This window comes from Polypterus senegalus, chromosome 7, assembly GCF_016835505.1.
Source record: "Polypterus senegalus isolate Bchr_013 chromosome 7, ASM1683550v1, whole genome shotgun sequence".
NCBI classification, from domain to species: domain Eukaryota; kingdom Metazoa; phylum Chordata; class Cladistia; order Polypteriformes; family Polypteridae; genus Polypterus; species Polypterus senegalus.
In genome coordinates, this window is record NC_053160.1 from 154659460 (window position 1) to 154678891 (window position 19432).

At 37.8% G+C, this 19432-nt stretch overlaps 1 protein-coding gene across 1 annotated transcript in view; it reads left to right on the forward strand.

Moving 5' to 3' along the window:
• Positions 1-19432, forward strand: part of man2a1 (mannosidase, alpha, class 2A, member 1) — a 446136-nt gene that overhangs the window by 387477 nt on the left and 39227 nt on the right. The window contains exon 18 of the mRNA XM_039757985.1: positions 12365-12506. Within this exon, the coding sequence (XP_039613919.1) occupies positions 12365-12506 (142 nt within the window). The remainder of the gene's footprint in view (positions 1-12364; positions 12507-19432) is intronic.

Below are 19432 nucleotides of genomic sequence, written 5' to 3' on the forward strand. Positions count from 1 at the left end.
CATGGAAAATCCAAAAATGGATATGAAAAAGTATAACGCCCCGTCCTGTCAAACTGATGTTGCTGCTATCTTTGTAGGTGAAGATGGGGAACCTCCCGCACAACACGATATTTGCATATACCTAAGGGGAGATGCTTGCAAGCGTATCTCTGTACTCAATATGAACTGTGACTCCATGGTTTATCCAATGCTATTCCCTTACGGAGATCCAGGCTGGCACATACAATTGACCCATGTTGAGTAAAAGCGAACCGCTTAAAGAACACGAGTCACGTAGTTACAATTTTATGCTTACAGGCTTGCCATGAGATCATCATTTAGCGTCATGCATTCCAGTGGCAAACTCTTCCAGCAATACGTCGTCGACTCATATGTCAGAACAGAAGGCGCGCGTTTACATTACCTACGGTCCCATCAACAATATTTGCGTGTAGAGCAATACAGTGGACTGATGGATGCTGTGGCTGCGAAAGCACAACACCTTAACCTCAGACCTGGACAATTGATCATTCTTCCCTGTACCTTTCAAGGCAGTCCAAGGTACATGCAACAGAACTACCAAGACGCTATGGCAATTGTCCGGAAATGTGGAAAGCCTGACTTATTCATATCCTTCACCTGCAATCCTGCTTGGCCGGAAATCTCTAACGCAATTTCCCATCATGAGCAACCAGAACACAGACCTTACATCGTTGCTCGCGTCTTTCATATCAGACTATGAGATTTCCTAACAGATATTCTGGAGAGGAGTATTTTCAGCAATGTTCTTGCTTACATCTTCGTCATTGCGTTCCAAAAACGAGGATTGCCTCATTGCCATATGTTACTTACACTTGATTCACAATGCAAAATAAGGACCAATGATAATATAGACAAATTTGTCTGCACTGAGCTTCCAAATCCAGAAATACACCCTTGACTTTTCCAAATTGTCATTAAATGCCTGGTATATGGTCCGTGTGGAACGATGAACGCCAAGTCACCTTGCATGAAAGACGGCATGTGTACCAAAAATTTCCCAAAGGATTTCAACGCCGAGACTCAAGAAAACACACAAGGATACCCCATATACCGCCGAAGACAGGGGAGATCTGCCATTGTTGGCAAAAACGATATCGACAACCGTTGGATAGTTCCTTACAATCCCTGGCTTTCTCAGAAATTCAATGCTCATATTAACGTTGAAGTTTGCGCGTCCATTCAATGTATCAAGTATCTACATAAGTATGTCTACAAAGGACATGATGCTGCATCCATTGCACTTCACAGCGAGCCAGCTGATGGTGTTTTCCAACATGATGAGATATAGACTTTACATGACGGTAGGTATGTTAGTACTCCTGAGGCTATGTGGCATTTGAACGAGTACAGTCTTTCAGAAAAATCTCACGTTATTATATGATTACCAGTTCATTTGGTAGAACAACAAATCATCTTCTTTCATGAGGGTCACTAGGAACAAGCTCTACATAGATACACCAACAAAAATATTATGATCTTAGCATGGTTTGAACTCAACAAGACAGATCCCAAAGCTGTGGAGTTAAATTACACTGATGTTCCCCAACATTACACATTCCAAAAGTCCTCTGTAAAATGGAAAAAGAGAATCAGAGGAGGCACAAAAGTGATCGGTAGAATGCCTGTTGTTGTCATTAACGACACCGAACGCTATTACCTCAGACTTCTCCTTACCCGTTCCATGGGCGTCACAAGTTTCAAGGATCTACAAACGGTCAACAGCGTCGAATGTGATGCTTTCAAAGAAGCTTGCCAACAATTACGTCTTCTTAAAGACGACAAGATATGGCATGATATACTTACTGAGGCATCCTAGATACGAATGCCACCATTCCTGCGAGAACTTTTCGTTTTCGTCTGTCTTCGGTGAACCACACAACGTTCTAATCCTTTGGGACATGCATAAACTCTCCCTTTCTGAGGACTTTCTCATAAAATATTCCTCACACACTGTTTGCATGTATGCACTCGTGGAAATTAATGACATGCTGCTACCACATGGCCTCAACCTGAACAAATTACACCTACCCCCCACTGACATTCTTCCACTTTGTCATTCATCTCCCACCTTCGACACACTAAGGCTGAATACTCACACACTATGGAACACTACTACAAGCTCAACACATTACAGAAACACACTGTTGACACAGTTTTACACGCTGCATACAACGATTCCCATCCCCGACAAACATGCTTCTTCTTAGATGGTCTTGCAGGAACAGGGAAAACATTTGTCTATAAAACCCTGATTCATACCATCAGAGCTAGGGGGGACATTCCTACAGCCGTAGCATCTACAGGAATAGCTGCAACATTGTAACCGGGTAGACGAACTGCACATTCCATTTTTAAAATACCGTTGAGGCCGAGTACTACTTCCACATGCAACATCAAACCTTCCTCACCACAAGCTCAACATCTTATGAAATCCAAATTGATAATATGGGACTAGGTGCCAATGACACATGTATACGCATTCCAGGCAGTTGACAGGTTATTATGTGAACTCTCGGTGTCACGCAGCCATTTGGAGGCAAAACAATACTATTAGGTGGAGATTTCCGAAAAATACTCCCCGCCATTATGCGTGGCTCCCAAGCACTTACTGTCGCCAGTTGCATTAACAAGCAACCTTTGTGGTGTCACATGCATGTTCTTACACTAACGACAAATATGAGAGCTCTTCCTGAAGAACAACACTTCGCAAAATGGCTACTCGATGTTGGAGACAGGAAAAAACGGAACACCTGTGACTTTGCCTTCACATTGTTTTCGTTTTATTTCTGATCCTGTTCAGCAATTATATGGCGACATTGACTTCTCAACTGTCACTCTGGAACAACTCAGTACACGAGCTACAGTATATTAAGCGTCACCAACGAAGACTCACTACACCTTAATGAACAGGTGCTGAAGCTTATCCCTAACGACGAAGTAACTTACACCATCGTTGACTCCATTGTCACAGAAGATCAACTTGCATTCCCCGAAGGATTTCTTAATAGTCTTACTCCCACTGGCATGCCTCCGCATAAACACTAAATTAAAATTGGTTCAGTCATCATGCTTCTCAGGAACCTCATGCCAGCAAAAGGTCTCTGTAATGGCCCAAGACTTTCTGTTACCAGCATTCACCGCAATGTGCTGGAGTGTAAGACTATCATATCTGTTAACTTATAAACTGTCCTTATTCCCCGGATTTCCCTGACCCCATCAGATTCTAATTTGCCTTTTACTTTTACATGCAGACAATTTCCTGTTAAATTGGCATTTGCAATGACTATTAACAAGGCACAAGGACAAAATTTCAAAAAAATATGCCTGTATCTGCCAAAACCTGTTTTCACTCACGGACAATTGTATGTTGCTCTCTCCAGAGTTCCATCTTTTCATTCACTGACAGTTGTATCATCAAACCCTCCCCATTTGAACAACTGTGTCTTTCAGGAAGTGTTCACTCATCAATAAATAATTATATGCGGCGTATGCTACGCCGCGGGTTGACTAGTAGGTTATAATTGGTGTAGGCATATTGTTCGTATATACTGTACTTGTGACTTAGATAAAGATGAGATCACACGTTATGATAAGTTAATGCAGAAAAATCGTATTCCAAAAGGTTCAAATACTTTTTCTTACTACTATAAATTTCCTATATATATGCCTTTTAATGTTGAGTGTTTGTATAATATATACAAAACTTCATATTTTTATGTATGATTAGAGCAAAATAAAAAAGTTTGCTGTCTAAAAAAAATTCATCGGTTTTAAATGAATAAATGCATTAATATATGGGTTCTTTTCATTTTTTCTCCTGATGTATTTACCAAAATCTGTTTTTTACATGTTGCTTTGCATGTACATTATTTTTCTTGCCCCATCTTTCCCTCAAATAGGGAATAGTTAATGTTTGATTACACCAGATTTTGTCCCCTGCCTTCTATCCCATATTTTTCTTTGTAATTTCTCTTTATCTCTTTCTCTATGACTTATACACATTGATACATTTTTAGAATAAGTGGTGTTCTAAAGATTATTTCTAATAATATATTTCTATATATGCATAGTTTATTAGTCATTTCTTGAAGATCTTCCAGTTACTTTTTACAGAATGATATTTTGAAATCTGAGTAATTCCCCTAATAAGAATACATTTAGAATTAGTTTACTTTCTTTAGATGCTATGTGTAACTGTATCTAGTATGCATGCTGAAACATATTAATATATATTTCTTTACTGTATTTTTTACATTAAATGTTTGGAAATTAAGAAGCTTTTTATAAAAAATATGTGCAATTTTTTCCTTTATCTTTGTGTTGGAAAACTCGACTTTGTAGGGCAAGCTTAGTAGTTCTTGAGATTTCTGATGGCAGAAGAACATTTTACTATGCAGCCTATGGTCCTCCAAGTAAAGAGCCTGATCTGGGGCTCACATGTCACTCGAGGGCATTGCTGGCAAGTACAGAACTGAAGTGTCAGGCTGACAATTATAAATTTTATCATAGAGTTCCTCTCTGATAACAAGGAATTCAGTGTTCCAGGTGAAACAAGATGACATAATAACAAGGAACACCCAGTTAGCAACAGTGTAGTCACTGACAGCTTCAGATTCCAGAGTGATAGATTGTGATTGCCTTTAAATAGAGATTGTGTACATCTTTGGTTTACAAAAGATCTGACATCAGTCATTCAGGTTTTTTGGGTTACAGATGTGTAGTGACCAACACTGATAGCACTGAGAGCATGCTAGAGTGCCTTCACACTTGAGTATGTTCTTTTTACCCATTAGCCTTTTATATATTTTTCAAGTATTGTTCTATACATATGCATATACAGTATACAAAAATAATACAAGATAAAATAAATTTCATTACGACACAAGAAAGGGTATACAAAATAGTTTTTTTTTTTCACTGTGTTTTAAAAAAGATGTCTTCAAGGTGATGGCCATCATTAGCGATACACTCTTCAAGACAAATTCTGAACATTCACATGACTCGTTCAGCCATTTTTAAGGGGAATAGCGGTGATACTGTAGCAATATATTTTACCTTCATTTCATATGAATGAAAATTAAGGTCTTCGTGCAAAATCCTCCTCAAAGATGTGTTTGAAATGCCTAAGGCAGAAGCATGTTTGTGCGCTGAACGTCTAAGAGACTGTAAAATTGATGCCCTTACAGCTTGGATATTTTCAGGAGTTTATAATGTCCGTGAATGGCCTGGAGATTTTCTGTTCAATGTTGTACCCGTCTGTCTAAATTTTAACCACCCACTGAAGAATTGTTTTCCAATTTGGTTATGTAAATTAGCAAAGCTTTCGCTACTGGGCTGAAACCAACCCTTGTGAACTTCATCAAAGACCCCTGCACAGTGAGCATGTTAACAGTATGGTGCGCCATGGCAGAATTTGGCATTGTAGGCACGTACTTTTTTGAGGAGGGGGAAGGAACGGTTACTGTCACTTCAGAACATTACATTAAAATGGTAGAGAACTTTTTGCGGACCCAACTAGAAGAAATGGATGTGGTGGATGCCTGGTTTCAACAGGATGGAGCAACAGCCCATACAGCGCGAAAATCCATGCAAGTTTTGCGGGAGATGTTTTCGGGGAAGCTGATCTCCCTGCACAATGGTGTCAAGTGGCCTTCACATTTGCCTGATCTTGCTCCATGCAATTTCCTCTTGTGGGGCTGTCTCAAGTTGAAGGTATACACACACCAACCTCAAAATCTTGAAGCCTTTAAGGGCACTATTTGCCACGAAATCGGTGCTGTTCCCCTTGAAATGACCAAACGACTCATGTGAATGTTTAAAAGAGCGTATCGCTAATGATGGCCACCGTCTTGAAGAAAACATTTTTAAAACACAGTGAAAAAAATCTATTTTATATACCCTTTCTTGTGTCATAATAAAATTTATTTTATTTTGAACCATTTTTGTAGAACAAATGTTTGAAATGTGGTACTTCTTTTTGGCTCAGCCTGTGCGTGCGTGTGTGTGTGTGTGTGTGTCTTCACCACAGGATGACCACTCTTATACTAAACTGCAAGGGCAGCCTGGTTGACAGACAGAACTAGTCACATGACACTCTCAGGCACGACCGATTACTACTCCTCCCGCTTTAATCATTTCCAACGAAAATATAAAACCAGTAAATTTTTGAAAGTCCCTCGTATATACAGTATATAAGTAAGTGTATACCGTGTGTACATATATATATATATATATATACCAGTATATATATATATATATATATGTGTCCCTATATATATATATATATATATATATGTGTAAGTGTATATATATATATATATATATATATATATATATATATATATATATATATATATATATATATATACTGTATATCTATATTATATATATATTACGGTATATGTTTACACTGTTGGTTTTAACTGTCTTCTCTCTTTTTTTTTTTTTTGTTATTTTTCTGCCTTTTTATTATTTATCAAGAGTAAGAATGCCAGTGTTATTTATTTCACATTTGCTTTATTTATTTCTGACACATAGCAAATAAATAAAAGTAGAAATCTTATTCTTACAGATTACTTGCCCTAGAATGAAATATTGAACACATAGTAGTTTAGTTACATTCTGTATATATTTTAAAGTAATTGATTTTTAGTTTGCAGGTGCTGGGCTTGGAGATTTTCACTGTTGTAATGTGTTTTTATATTACATAGAAAAAATTTGCCTAGTAAGCCATTTCAGGTTGAGTGTTGGACACTGAGAACCCTCCAGCTCCTTTTTATTAAACACTAAAACAATATTTTAAAAATCATAATCCTTGTTCTTATGTAATGTTATCAAACAGAACTTTTGATAACCTCTGGCTTTGCAAACTGCAGTTCTTATGGCATCCTTACCATCTGCAAAGAGAGCCCGATATTCACCAATTTCACCTGCACCCCACATCATGGGTGTCATCAAAACTGTCAGTATCATGCAAGCATTCAATTGCCAGCACAGCTTAGTAGTCACCTTTAAACACTACTATTGAGTAAAATATAAACCAACAAGCCTCCTCTAACTCCATGCTGATAATTTCTGCCATAAAGAAATTTATTTTCAGAAGAAAGGACCTACCTCTACACTGAGTAAAACTATGAAGTTTCACACTATATAAAGTAAACACTTCTTGCATCAGTTAATCTGTGTTATTTTTTTTTCCCCACTTCTATTTACTCTAGGTAGTCAAGGACATGCATGTTAGGGTAAACGGTGATACTGAATTACCAGGTGTTTGAGTGCGTTCTTCAGTGGACCACTACAGTGTTTTCAGAAAACGGGTAGATTTAACTGAGCTGACTACAAGTGGTGCATGACATTGTAAAAATAATTTTAAGGTTCAGTTAATGAAGCTCTTAGAATATAACATGAAATGATGGAAAGAGTTTAAATGTGTCAGTGCTCATTGAACAAAACTTCTTTACATCATTATTAATAGTGGACACTATCTGTGTGAATAGCATGATTTGGTTTGTTCATTTGAAATCCTAGAATGATTTATTCCGATCACAGCTGTACATCTTTAATCACAAAAGCTAGCTCACAGCTGGATTTCAGTTTCATTGTGGTACTTTTAATTAAGTTTGAATTGAAATCAGTTCTGTCTTTTTATTTTATATTCCAAGTTTTAAAAATTTTAACATGCAGCCTCATTCATTTATCTATGGGTTACACTGGTTGAAGATTCTAATTTTACTCTCTCTGGTAATGTTAAATCTTTCTCAAGATACCAAACTTATATCAGTTGCACGTTATATTGAAAATGTTTTTGAAACTGAAAAGGGTATATTTTTATAGAATGTGTATGTTGTATTCAATAATCAATTCGAAATGTTGCACAGGCAACGATGTGTAACATCACTTCCACCTAGATAGAATGCAGCAGTTATAGTTAAATATACTATGCTGTTGGTAAAGCTGCTCTCTGAAGAAATTGCTTGAAATATTATTGTATGCCTATAATTGAGCTCAGGAAGGGAAAAACAAATTCTGAAAAAGAGTTACGCTTGAAAGTAATCATCTTTTATACTTTAGTGTTAATCTGAGATCTAGCCAGTTTAGGGGTTTAGTAGTTTAAGGTAACAACAATCCTTAATGTAAATAAAGGAAATGTAATGTGTAAAAATGAAAAAATAAAAGTAATTGAATAAAAAAGTAATACATAAAATTAAAGTTATTTTTGATTAAGAGGACTTAAGCATCTGACAGGAGTTAGATGGATCAACTTGGTACACCCAAAAACTGATCACTCTTTAACACATCGATAATGGTGGTGGATTTCAGGGTAAATTCCTCCCTGTTGACACTGTCATTTGTAGTCTGCAGGGGTTATGATGTAATTGTGTTAAATAATGGAATAAAATTTGCAGAAATGATTTTAACTTGAGTACCTAGGGGACCTAAATGCTGCAAGATACTGACCTGTTGTCATGGTGAGCAATCTGAAGGGGGTTACGAAGAGAATTAGCAGATGACTTCAGAGGATAGTGTGTCAGATGTTCAAATTATTTCATTATCACAGAGATAGGTGCCAATAGTGGTGCTCTGCAGTTATCTTCTGTCTAAATGCTATTTCTAAGACAGGAGTCACATTTTGTGCTGTGAGTTTTACTGCAATAGGATATTTTTGGACATCTTTAAGCAGGCAGGAACTTTGCATTGTGTCAGGAGCTGTTCAAATGCTACGTATGCATAAAGTAGGTGCTAGCCCCTCAGTATAGTGTTTAACTCTGAACGGAGAGACGTTATCAGTACTGTGTCTGGAATTACAAATATATCTTATCTTCCGTAAATTGGTTTTTGGGGGAAAAGAAATGGAAATAAGAGTGCTTCCATATAAGCTGCAGTACAATTTTAAGCAGATTAGAAAATGACTGATCATCTGAGAGCAGGGGATATTTTTATAGTAAGGTTATAGTAAGCATGGTTCTATCTGAACAATTAATAAACTGATGAGCTTGTTAATTGGCACTTTACAAGGTAAGGCGAGTCTGCTGGTGACATTCTGTTAAGCCCTTTTCCTTTCAGGCAGCCACTGCAGATATGTTCCCATTTGAGCTTGGCTTCCTCTTATTACATCTGAGTATTTAAGAGAGCACTGCATTTACTTCACTACTTGGTCATTGATTCTTTTCTCATCTCCAGTTCTGCTATTACCTTTGCTTTTGACCCCTGTCTAGATTTTATCGACTACATTTTCCCCCCATCCTTGGTATTTCTTATTTTTTACCTACTTGCCTTGCTACCGGCATACAAATCTCTGAAATAAAATGTTCAGTATTCTGAACTACAACACTTGCCATTCATAAACCTGTGAGACCTGAACCTTTCCAGCTGATTTTTTTCAGTGTGTTTTCTTTTGACAAATCTTTATCAATCTTAAAGCATTGAACAGTTACGGTCATTTATGTTGTAACATTCACACGTAAGCTGGGGGTTTATGCACTTCTTCTTCTCTACTGCATTCTAAAACAAAGTTTTCATCTGGACATAGTTTCCCATCTTGTTCTATAGTTATGCATTTTATACATTACATTTGAATTTCAATGTCTTTGAAAGTTGCTATATGATATGAAAAAGTGATATACTGTAATTAGACATTTACAACTTTGTAGAGTTGTTCTGTAAGCTTCAAACGACCATAAGACATAAGCGCTTTATTCTGGTGTGCATTCTAAAGTATAACCTTGAGAAATTCTTTTCTGCCATTATTCAGCTGTCAGCTTGCTTGCTGTGTGTGATATTAATAATACGATTATTGAAGTCAAAGTCAGATTCCTTTTAGGCTTTGTTGCGTTAATCGTAACAGAAAGGCTTTAGAATGCATTTTTCAGGTAAATAATGCTCTTCATAGAGTTAAAGAATTGTTCCTTTTTTCATCTCTTTTATGATTTATGCCTCTTAAATTCTTAGAAAAATGTACTTCTGATCTTTTTTCATATGTGTTATGTTTAGTGGGGTGTCAGGGACTCTTGAACTTACCATTTCCCTTTCATGGTATTTTTTTCTTTTGACCATTTCTTGATATAGCCAGTAACAATTTACATAATGATATATATTAGTGTATTTATGTAACTTTTAACACTCACATATTATGATTTTGCTCCTCATTTTCAGTGCTCTACATTAAGCCATTGAACATCTTATAACGTACGGAGACTTCAAAGACATACAGCTAATTTACCCCCACCAGGATTGTCTTTTAAATCATTTAAACTTTGGAACAGTACCAGGACTGTTGTAAGAGCCAATTACCAATGCAGTTTAACATTTTAGAAAAGTAAAAACCTACTGTGAACCCTCCATCATGTCTCATCTTAACTTATATTATTCATGTTAGTTTACTATAAAGGAGACATGTACTTTCATATATACGTTTTTCCTTTTATATGTGTAAATGCTGAATATGGAATGTGAAGAACAGACAATTTGTGCTAATTAGAGCATGAAACGCAGAACATGATGAATAATTCACTTTATTATAATGCATTTTGTGCTGTATTTTGAGGTAAAATACTATACGTTATAGTTCAGTAGACAGAACCATTTGTGACTAATAGTTTGTGCTGTGTTGGACCACTTAGAAATGCAATTTAAAAAAAACAGTTGTTGAAGCTTTTGTGTAGTTTTCAATTCATTTTTTTTAATTTTCATAATCAGTTATTTTAATTAAAAATGACAATATAAACTTCTGTTAGTTAAAGGAGACCAGGTATTTTCCTAGTCAAGGTAACATTTGTGTTAGCTGACAAAAATGATAGGTGGTAGGGTTTTCCACTAACTGAAAAGTCATTTATAGTTTGATGAAGACCAAAATGTATTAGTTTAGGAACATTTATGCATTATTTGTTTGGGATGCGTATGTTGCTTTATCTTGAGTGTGATAAAGCCCCAATTGTTTTTCACAGTAGTTAGCATAGTAGATCTTTTTATCTTTAGTGGTATTATCTAATCGCACGTGTGCCACTGCTGAAACTTTACCCTGACACATCTCTATGTGACTCGACAATTTGCCCTGTTAAAACATTGACTGTTCCAATTTTGGGAAAAAACAGGGTAGCACATAATGTACATGGCAGTCAGCATCTTGAAACATGCATACATGTTAGGCCAAGTGATAACATCGGGGCTAAAACTAGAAAAAGGTCCATAAATACATCTGAGCTCTACTCTTGTATTATGAGCAGCCCCAGATAATCCATGACCATCCGTGATAGTCATGATGGTAATGGAAAGTGTTCATGTGAAATAGTGTTTTGTATGCGTCTTCAGTGTTTCTTTTGTTGTCCACTTGTGTAACACAACCAGTGGAGGAAAAGCCAGTGGCTTTTGATGTTTTTCTTTTATTATGTGATGGTGATTATCTATTATTTGATGGAGATTATTTTGGTTACGTTACTGATTTAGTCAATCTCCTGGAAACTGCTAGCTTAGAAAGATAATAACATTTATCAGGGTAATATTATATTAATTCAGTATTCTTAAATCTGCTAAATTCTATTCAGAGATGTGGATGGCCAGCGCCTATTCTAGCCAGCACTGACTGTAAACTAAGATCCATCCCAAAATAGGCTTCAGTCCATCACAGTGCCTACTCATTTACAGATGAAGACAAATATGACATCAGCACTCAGCCTAATATGTACAGTCAGTTCAATAAGTTCATTTTAAATTTAGCTTGCAAAGTTTGGTCTTCCTAAACCAAAACTGGTGACACAGAACAAAGCTGCTAATAACGTTTATGAAAGTGTGACTTGCGAAAAATACACAAAAAACAATATTTTTTGCAGTGAAACATTTAAATCATTGATTTGTTTATGGATATACTCCAGTAATAGCTCTGCATTCTACATGAAGTCCAATTAGAAATAACACATCACTGAATTAGAATCACTGGGTTTTACCCCAATTTTCTTTTGTGTGTCTGGTTTATTTCAGGATGCACTGCTTAACAAACACTTTGTATGTTTACGTGTGTTTAGTTAAAATCTTCAAACTCCGTTTACTGTCGAGTGGATACTTACTTGGTATGTGCATGCTCTGAAACTTTAATATTTTTTCTTCCTGTTTCAACCATGAGTTGCATCGCAAAAGTTGTGAATCAGGTTTTGGATGTCTCTTCTGTTTCGATCAAAAGTACTGATACAGATTTTTCCATATTTAGTTTTTTCCCTTATACTAAAGGATTTTGGGTTGAAATACAAGGGAAATGCATTTAAGACTAAAGTTATGATTTATATTCATGTTTTATTTTTGGTTAAAATTATTGTCCACTAAAAATGACAAGATTGTTTGTTTAATATTACAGATTCAGCCAAGACGAACCTTGGGCACATTGCCTCTTCAAGCAAACTTTTATCCTTTGACTACAATGGCTTACATTCAGGATGAACAAGTTCGGCTTACTTTGCATTCTGCACAGTCACTTGGTGTAGCAAGTCTCAGATCTGGTAAGTGGATTCAAAAGTACTTTTCTTTGTGCTGCTCTGCTATTAATTTTTTTTTTGGTTTGGTGATGATAAAGCAGAGCAAAGCAAATTTAACTTCTTTTTGTACTGTGGAATGTTGTTTTGGGGCAGTGAGAAGAGGTGAATTATTTAATTAAGAAATACTTTTTGAAACTTAGATTTGGTTTATTTATACTTCATTCTTTGAAATGTGTGAATTCGATAATCAATATAAATGCAGAGAATGTGTAATAAATATGTGTGTACAGCATCCTGACATAGTACACTTTATTTTATATAGCACCTTTCTGTAGTTAACACCATCCCAGGGGGAGCTTTCATTCAATTAGACATTATGCATATACCATGCATTCAGCAAATATTTAGACGCTTCAGTTTCTTCACATTTTGTTGCAGTATTTTGTAAAACAGTTTAAGTTCATTTTCAAGCAAAAACAGAATTTTGGAAGTTTTTTTCAAATTAATAAATTCAGATGAGTTTGCAGACCGTTTGCTGTGGCACTTTGACTCAGGTGCATCCTATTCAATTGATCATCATTGAGATCTTTCTATATCCTGTTTGGAGTCCACCTATGGTTTTTGAAGTGACTGGAGAGAAGATCCAGCAGTTGACATTGTGTGTTAGTGCAAAAACCAGGCCTTGAGATCAAAGGAGTTTTCTGCAGAGCTTAGAGACAAGACTGTGTTAAGGCACAGATCAGGGAGGCTACAAAAAATAAACATTTAAGTTACATTGGAAGTTTCCAAGAAAACGGTAACCTCCCTATTTAGTAAATGGAAGAAGTTTTGAAAAATCACAGCTCTTCCAAGAGGTGACCACCTAGCCAGACTGTGCAATCGGGGAGAAATACCTTGGTAAGAACAGTGACCAAAACCCAATAAGGTCCAGCCAACCATGGAAGAAATGATGGAAGATGGAAGAAATTTCCAGAAGAACAACCAACACTGTAACACTCCACTGAGCAGGGCTTTATGGATGAGTGGCCAGAAAAAAAACTCTTGTCAGTAAAAGACACACGAGACACAAAAACACCAAACAGACTTTCAGACTGTCAGAAACACGATTCTCTGGTCTGATGAAACCAAGATTGAGCTGTTTGACTTCAGGTCTAAGCATTATGCCTGGAGGAAATTAGGTATCACACACAACCTGCATGATATTATTCCAGTAGCAAATAATGGTGGGGACAGCATCACGCAAGAATTTGGAGACGACTCAGGGTCGAAGGAACGCTAAACAGAACAAAGTATAGAAATAATCTTATATTAAATTCCAGAGCACTCTGGACTGCAGAGTTGGTTGAAGGTTTACCTTCCAAGAGGTCAATGACCTAAGAGGACCAAGAAGACTCCAGGCCATAATCACTGCCAAAGGTTATTGAGTGTTGCTTAAATTTGAGGAACATAATTGTGTGATTTAAACTGCAAATCCTTAACCACAAGACCACACTATATGTACAATCAAACTGTCTAGAGTCAGTAAATTGTTCTAAAAAAATTTTAATTTAAATGTATTTGTCTAATGGTTTCTGACTCCATCTTTAAATAGAACTGTAAATGAGCAAAACACCTGTAAACTACAATGAGCAAATTCACAATCCAGAATTTTTTCAACTTGCATTTTTATGTCATTATGAAAGTTTGATAAACAAGTTGGAACAAATCAGAAGTACCTCCATGGGGCCTGGAGTTTGTGCAGAATCCACACAGTCTGTGACCAAATGAGGATTTTGATGTAGGACTCCCGAGTTGTGAAGCAGTAGCCCTAGAAACTCTACCTTAGTGTAATCTTTTATAAAATAAACCTACGAAGACCTTGTAAAATGCAGAGTAGTCGTTACTGGCAGGTTTATAAACTTCGATTCACCTACACTTTGGCAAATAGATGCACATCTTAGAATTAATAATTTTGAGATATAAATGTAAAGTCCAATATGCAGGCATTAGTCTTCTCAAAGTGAAGGATCCCTACCTAACATCTCTTTTTTTCTTTTTTCTGTGTATTTGGCTAACTCTTTAGTGCAGCAGGAGCAACTACTCTAACTTAATGTGTTGTGTGTTATGACAACCACTGTTATTTTAAAAGAAACCAATTTCAGTGATATATAGCACCCTAAAACTTGAATCCACTTTAATCCATCTTTCCTATCAAGTACACTATTATCCTTTGAACTCTCCACACAATATGAGATAACTCTTGATTTAAAATACAGACAGTCTTTCACTAACAGCTTTGGAAGAACATATTGTAATAGATGTAATTTAAAGGGACCATGCCGTAAAATTTTCTAAAAGTATTGTTCTTGAGGTTTCTAAGTGAGTAAGAAATAAATAAATACATTTTTTCTTTTGTTGGGGAAAAAGTTAACATTTATATATTAAATTCTTACAATAACACTAATGAAATTCACCATGGCCTTCCTGCATTTTTAATTTACATTAAAATAGAGGTGCAGTACTTTACTGCTTTGAAGAATAATTTTAGCTGCTTGCACTGTATAAGTAACATTAGTTTAGAATTAAATCTGTTATACAGACAGGAAAGAACTATACTTTATCTCCTTCTACAACCATATTTTGTTTTTATGTGATGACTTAATTGTGTGTATGTGTGCATATATACAGTGGTGTGAAAAACTATTTGCCCCCTTCCTGATTTCTTATTCTTTTGCATGTTTGTCACACAAAATGTTTCTGATCATCAAACACATTTAACCATTAGTCAAATATAACACAAGTAAACACAAAATGCAGTTTTTAAATGATGGTTTTTATTATTTAGGGAGAAAAAATCCAAACCTGCATGGCCCTGTGTGAAAAAGTAATTGCCCCCTGAACCTAATAACTGGTTGGGCCACCCTTAGCAGCAATAACTGCAATCAAGCTGCGATAACTTGCAATGAGTCTTTACAGCTCTGGAGGAATTTTATCCCACTCATCTTTGCAGAATTGTTGTAATTCAGCTTTAATTGAGGGTTTTCTAGCATGAACTGCCTTTTTAAGGTCATGCAGGTCATAGCATCTCAACTGGATTCAGGTCAGGACTTTGACTAGGCCACTCCAAAGTCTTCATTTTGTTTTTCTTCAGCCATTCAGAGGTGGATTTGCTGGTGTGTTTTGGGTCATTGTCCTGTTGCAGCACCCAAGATCGCTTCAGCTTGAGTTGACAAACAGATGGCGGACATTCTCCTTCAGGATTTTTTGGTAGACAGTAGAATTCATGGTTCCATCTATCACAGCAAGCCTTCCAGGTCCTGAAGCAGCAAAACAACCCCAGACCATCACACTACCACCACCATATTTTACTGTTGGTATGATGTTCTTTTCTGAAATGCTGTGTTCCTTTTACGCCAGATGTAACGGGACATTTGCCTTCCAAAAAGTTCAACTTTTGTCTCATCAGTCCACAAGGTATTTTCCCAAAAGTCTTGGCAATCATTGAGATGTTTCTTAGCAAAATTGAGACAAGCCCTAATGTTCTTCTTGCTTAACAGTGGTTTTGCGCCTTGGAAATCTGCCATGCAGGCCGCTTTTGCCCAGTCTCTTTCTTATGGTGGAGTCGTGAACACTGACCTTAATTGAGGCAAGTGAGGCCTGCAGTTCTTTAGACGTTGTCCTGGGGTCTTTGTGACCTCTCGGATGAGTCGCCTCTGCGCTCTTGGGGTAATTTTGGTCGGCCGTCCACTCCTGGGAAGGTTCACCACTGTTCCATGTTTTTGCCATTTGTGGATAATGGCTCTCACTGTGGTTCGCTGGAGTCCCAAAGCTTTAGAAATGGCTTTATAACCTTTACCAGACTGATAGATCTCAATTACTTCTGTTCTCATTTGTTCCTGAATTTCTTTGGATCTTGGCATGATGTCCAGCTTTTGAGGTGCTTTTGGTCTACTTCTCTGTGTCAGGCAGCTCCTATTTAAGGGATTTCTTGATTGAAACAGGTGTGGCAGTAATCAGGCCTGGGGGTGGCTACGGAAATTGAACTCAGGTGTGATACACCACAGGTAGGTTATTTTTGAACAATGGGGCAATTACTTTTTCACACAGGGCCATGTAGGTTTGGATTTGTTTTCTCCCTAAATAATAAAAACCATCATTTAAAAACTGCATTTTGTGTTTACTTGTGTTATATTTGACTAATGGTTAAATGTGTTTGATGATCAGAAACATTTTGTGTGACAAACATGCAAAAGAATAAGAAATCAGGAAGGGGGCAAATAGTTTTTCACACCACTGTATGTATATATATATATATATATATATATAATATATATATATATATATATATATATATATATATATATATATATATATATATATATATATATATATATATATATATATATATATATATATATATATTTATATATATATATATATATATATATATATATATATATATATATGTATATATATATATATTATATATGTATATATGTATGTATATATATGTATATATGTATATGTGTGTGTATATATATATATATATATATATATATATATATATATATATATACAGGACAGGCCAAAAGTTTGGACACACCTCCTCATTCAATGTGTTTTCATTATTTTCATGACTGAAGGCATCAAAACTATGAATGAACACATGTGGAGTTATGTACTTAACAAAAAAAGGTGAAATAACTGAAAACATGTTTTATATTCTAGTTTCTTCAAAATAGCCACCCTTTGCTCTGATTACTGCTTTGCACACTCATGGCATTTTCTCTGAGCTTCAACAGGTAGTCACCTGAAATGGTTTTCACTTCACAGGTGTGCCTATTCAGGGTTATTTAGTGGAATTTCTTGCTTTATCAATGGTTGGGACCAGCAGTTGTGTTGTGCAGAAGTCAGGTTAGTTGGACGATCATTTATTTTTCAACAGGACAATGACCCCAAACACACCTCCAGGCTGTGTAAGGGCTATTTGACCAAGAAGGAGAGTGATGAAGTGCTGCAAATGTTCATGAAAATAAAGAAAACACATTGAATGAGGAGGTGTGTCCAAACTTTTGGCCTGTACTGTATGTGTGAATATATATATATGTTGTGGACGCTGGCCCGGACACAGACAGACGGACATCGTTGTTACACCCAACACACTGTTTATTTAACAAATATTTACAGTTTACCGTGCACTCTCAAACCCCAGTGCCTCCAGCACCGATTCCCCCAATGTCCAGGCCTCACAGTCCTTGTGCCTTTCTCCTGGCCGCCTCTAGTCCTCCCTCCAGCTCCGTCCTCTTCCACCCGACTTCTGCCAATGACTGGAGGGAGGCGGCCCCTTAAATAGGAACCCGGATGGGCTCCAGCTGCTTCCCCGCATTCCCCTGTAGCCACGCCTGTGTGGCGGAAGTGCCGGCTGCGCACCCGGAAGCCGTCCGGGTGTCCCCTGTCGTCTTCCCCTCAGCACTTCCTGGTGTGGCGGAAGTGCTGGGCTCTCGGGATATTCAGGCACTGGGGCGTCGCCTGGTGGTGGCCACGTGTCCCTACAGGGCTGGGCTTCCAAGCCCTTTACCCGAGGCCCCCAACATAAACGGGACGGACTGGGACCACTGTGTGTATATATATACCATATATATATATATATATATATATATATATATATATATATCCATCCATCCATCCATCCATCCATCCATCCATTATCCAACCCGCTGAATCCGAACACAGGGTCACGGGGGTCTGCTGGAGCCAATCCCAGCCAAGGCACAAGGCAGGAACTAATCCTGGGCAGGGTGCCAACCCACCACAGGACACACACAAACACACCAAGCACACACTAGGGCCAATTTAGAGTCGCCAATCCACCTAACCTGCATGTCTTTGGACTGTGGGAGGAAACCGGAGCGCCCAGAGGAAATCCACGCAGACACGGGGAGAACATGCAAACTCCAGGCTTAAGGACCAGGGGAGGACTTGAACCGCCACCTTATCGTGGTGGAGGATCCTAGGAGCTAGCGGGGCTTTATGCCCCTGGTGCCACCAAGGCAAACTGGTCCGTGCCTGGTGGCCGGGCCTGCACCCATGGGCTCGGCCGGGCACAGCCCAAGAGGTAACGCGGGTCCTCCTCCCCATGGGCTCACCACCCGAGGCGGGACCTTGGCGGTCTGATCCTCGGCTACAGAAACTGGCTCTTGGGACGGGAATGTCACCTCTGAAGGGGAAGGAGCCTGAGCTAGTGCGCGAGGTCGAGAGGTTCCGCTAGATATAGTCGGACTCACCTCGACGCACAGCTTGGACTCTGGAACCAATCTCCTTGAGAGGGGCTGGTGTATGGAGCCTGTGCATTGGGGTTTACCCCGTGGACGAGAGGGTGGTGTCTATGGCCCCGATCTAATGTATTGTATGTTGTATGTATGTAGTAGTATGATACTTTGTGGTGGTCGCCGGACTTATATATATATATATATATATATATATACTGTGCCACCGTATACCCGCTGGTGCGTATGTAGCTGAAGAAGGAGTCCTATATGTATGATAGGTACGCTGCTTCGTTGTTGCTGAGGTGTATGTATATGCTGGATGTTGTAGGATGTATCAACCTCGGATTCAGGAGGAACAGTGTGGTATAGGGTGCATGTATATGTATGTATGTATGTATGTATGTATGTATTGGGTATGCAGATGATGTTGTCCTGTTTGCTTCATCATATCTTCAGCTCTCTGGATCGGTTCGCAGCTGAGTGTGAAGCGGCTGGGATGAGAATCAGCACCTCCAAATGAGCATGGTCCTCAGCCGAAAAGGGTGGAGTGCCCTCTCAGGGTTGGGGAGAGATAGTATGTATCTCGGGTCTTGTTCACGAGTGAGGGAAGAATGAGATCGACAGGCGGATCGGTATGTATGTATGAGCCGTATATTTACCAGTATACGCTCCTACCCTCACCTATGTATGTATGTATATATG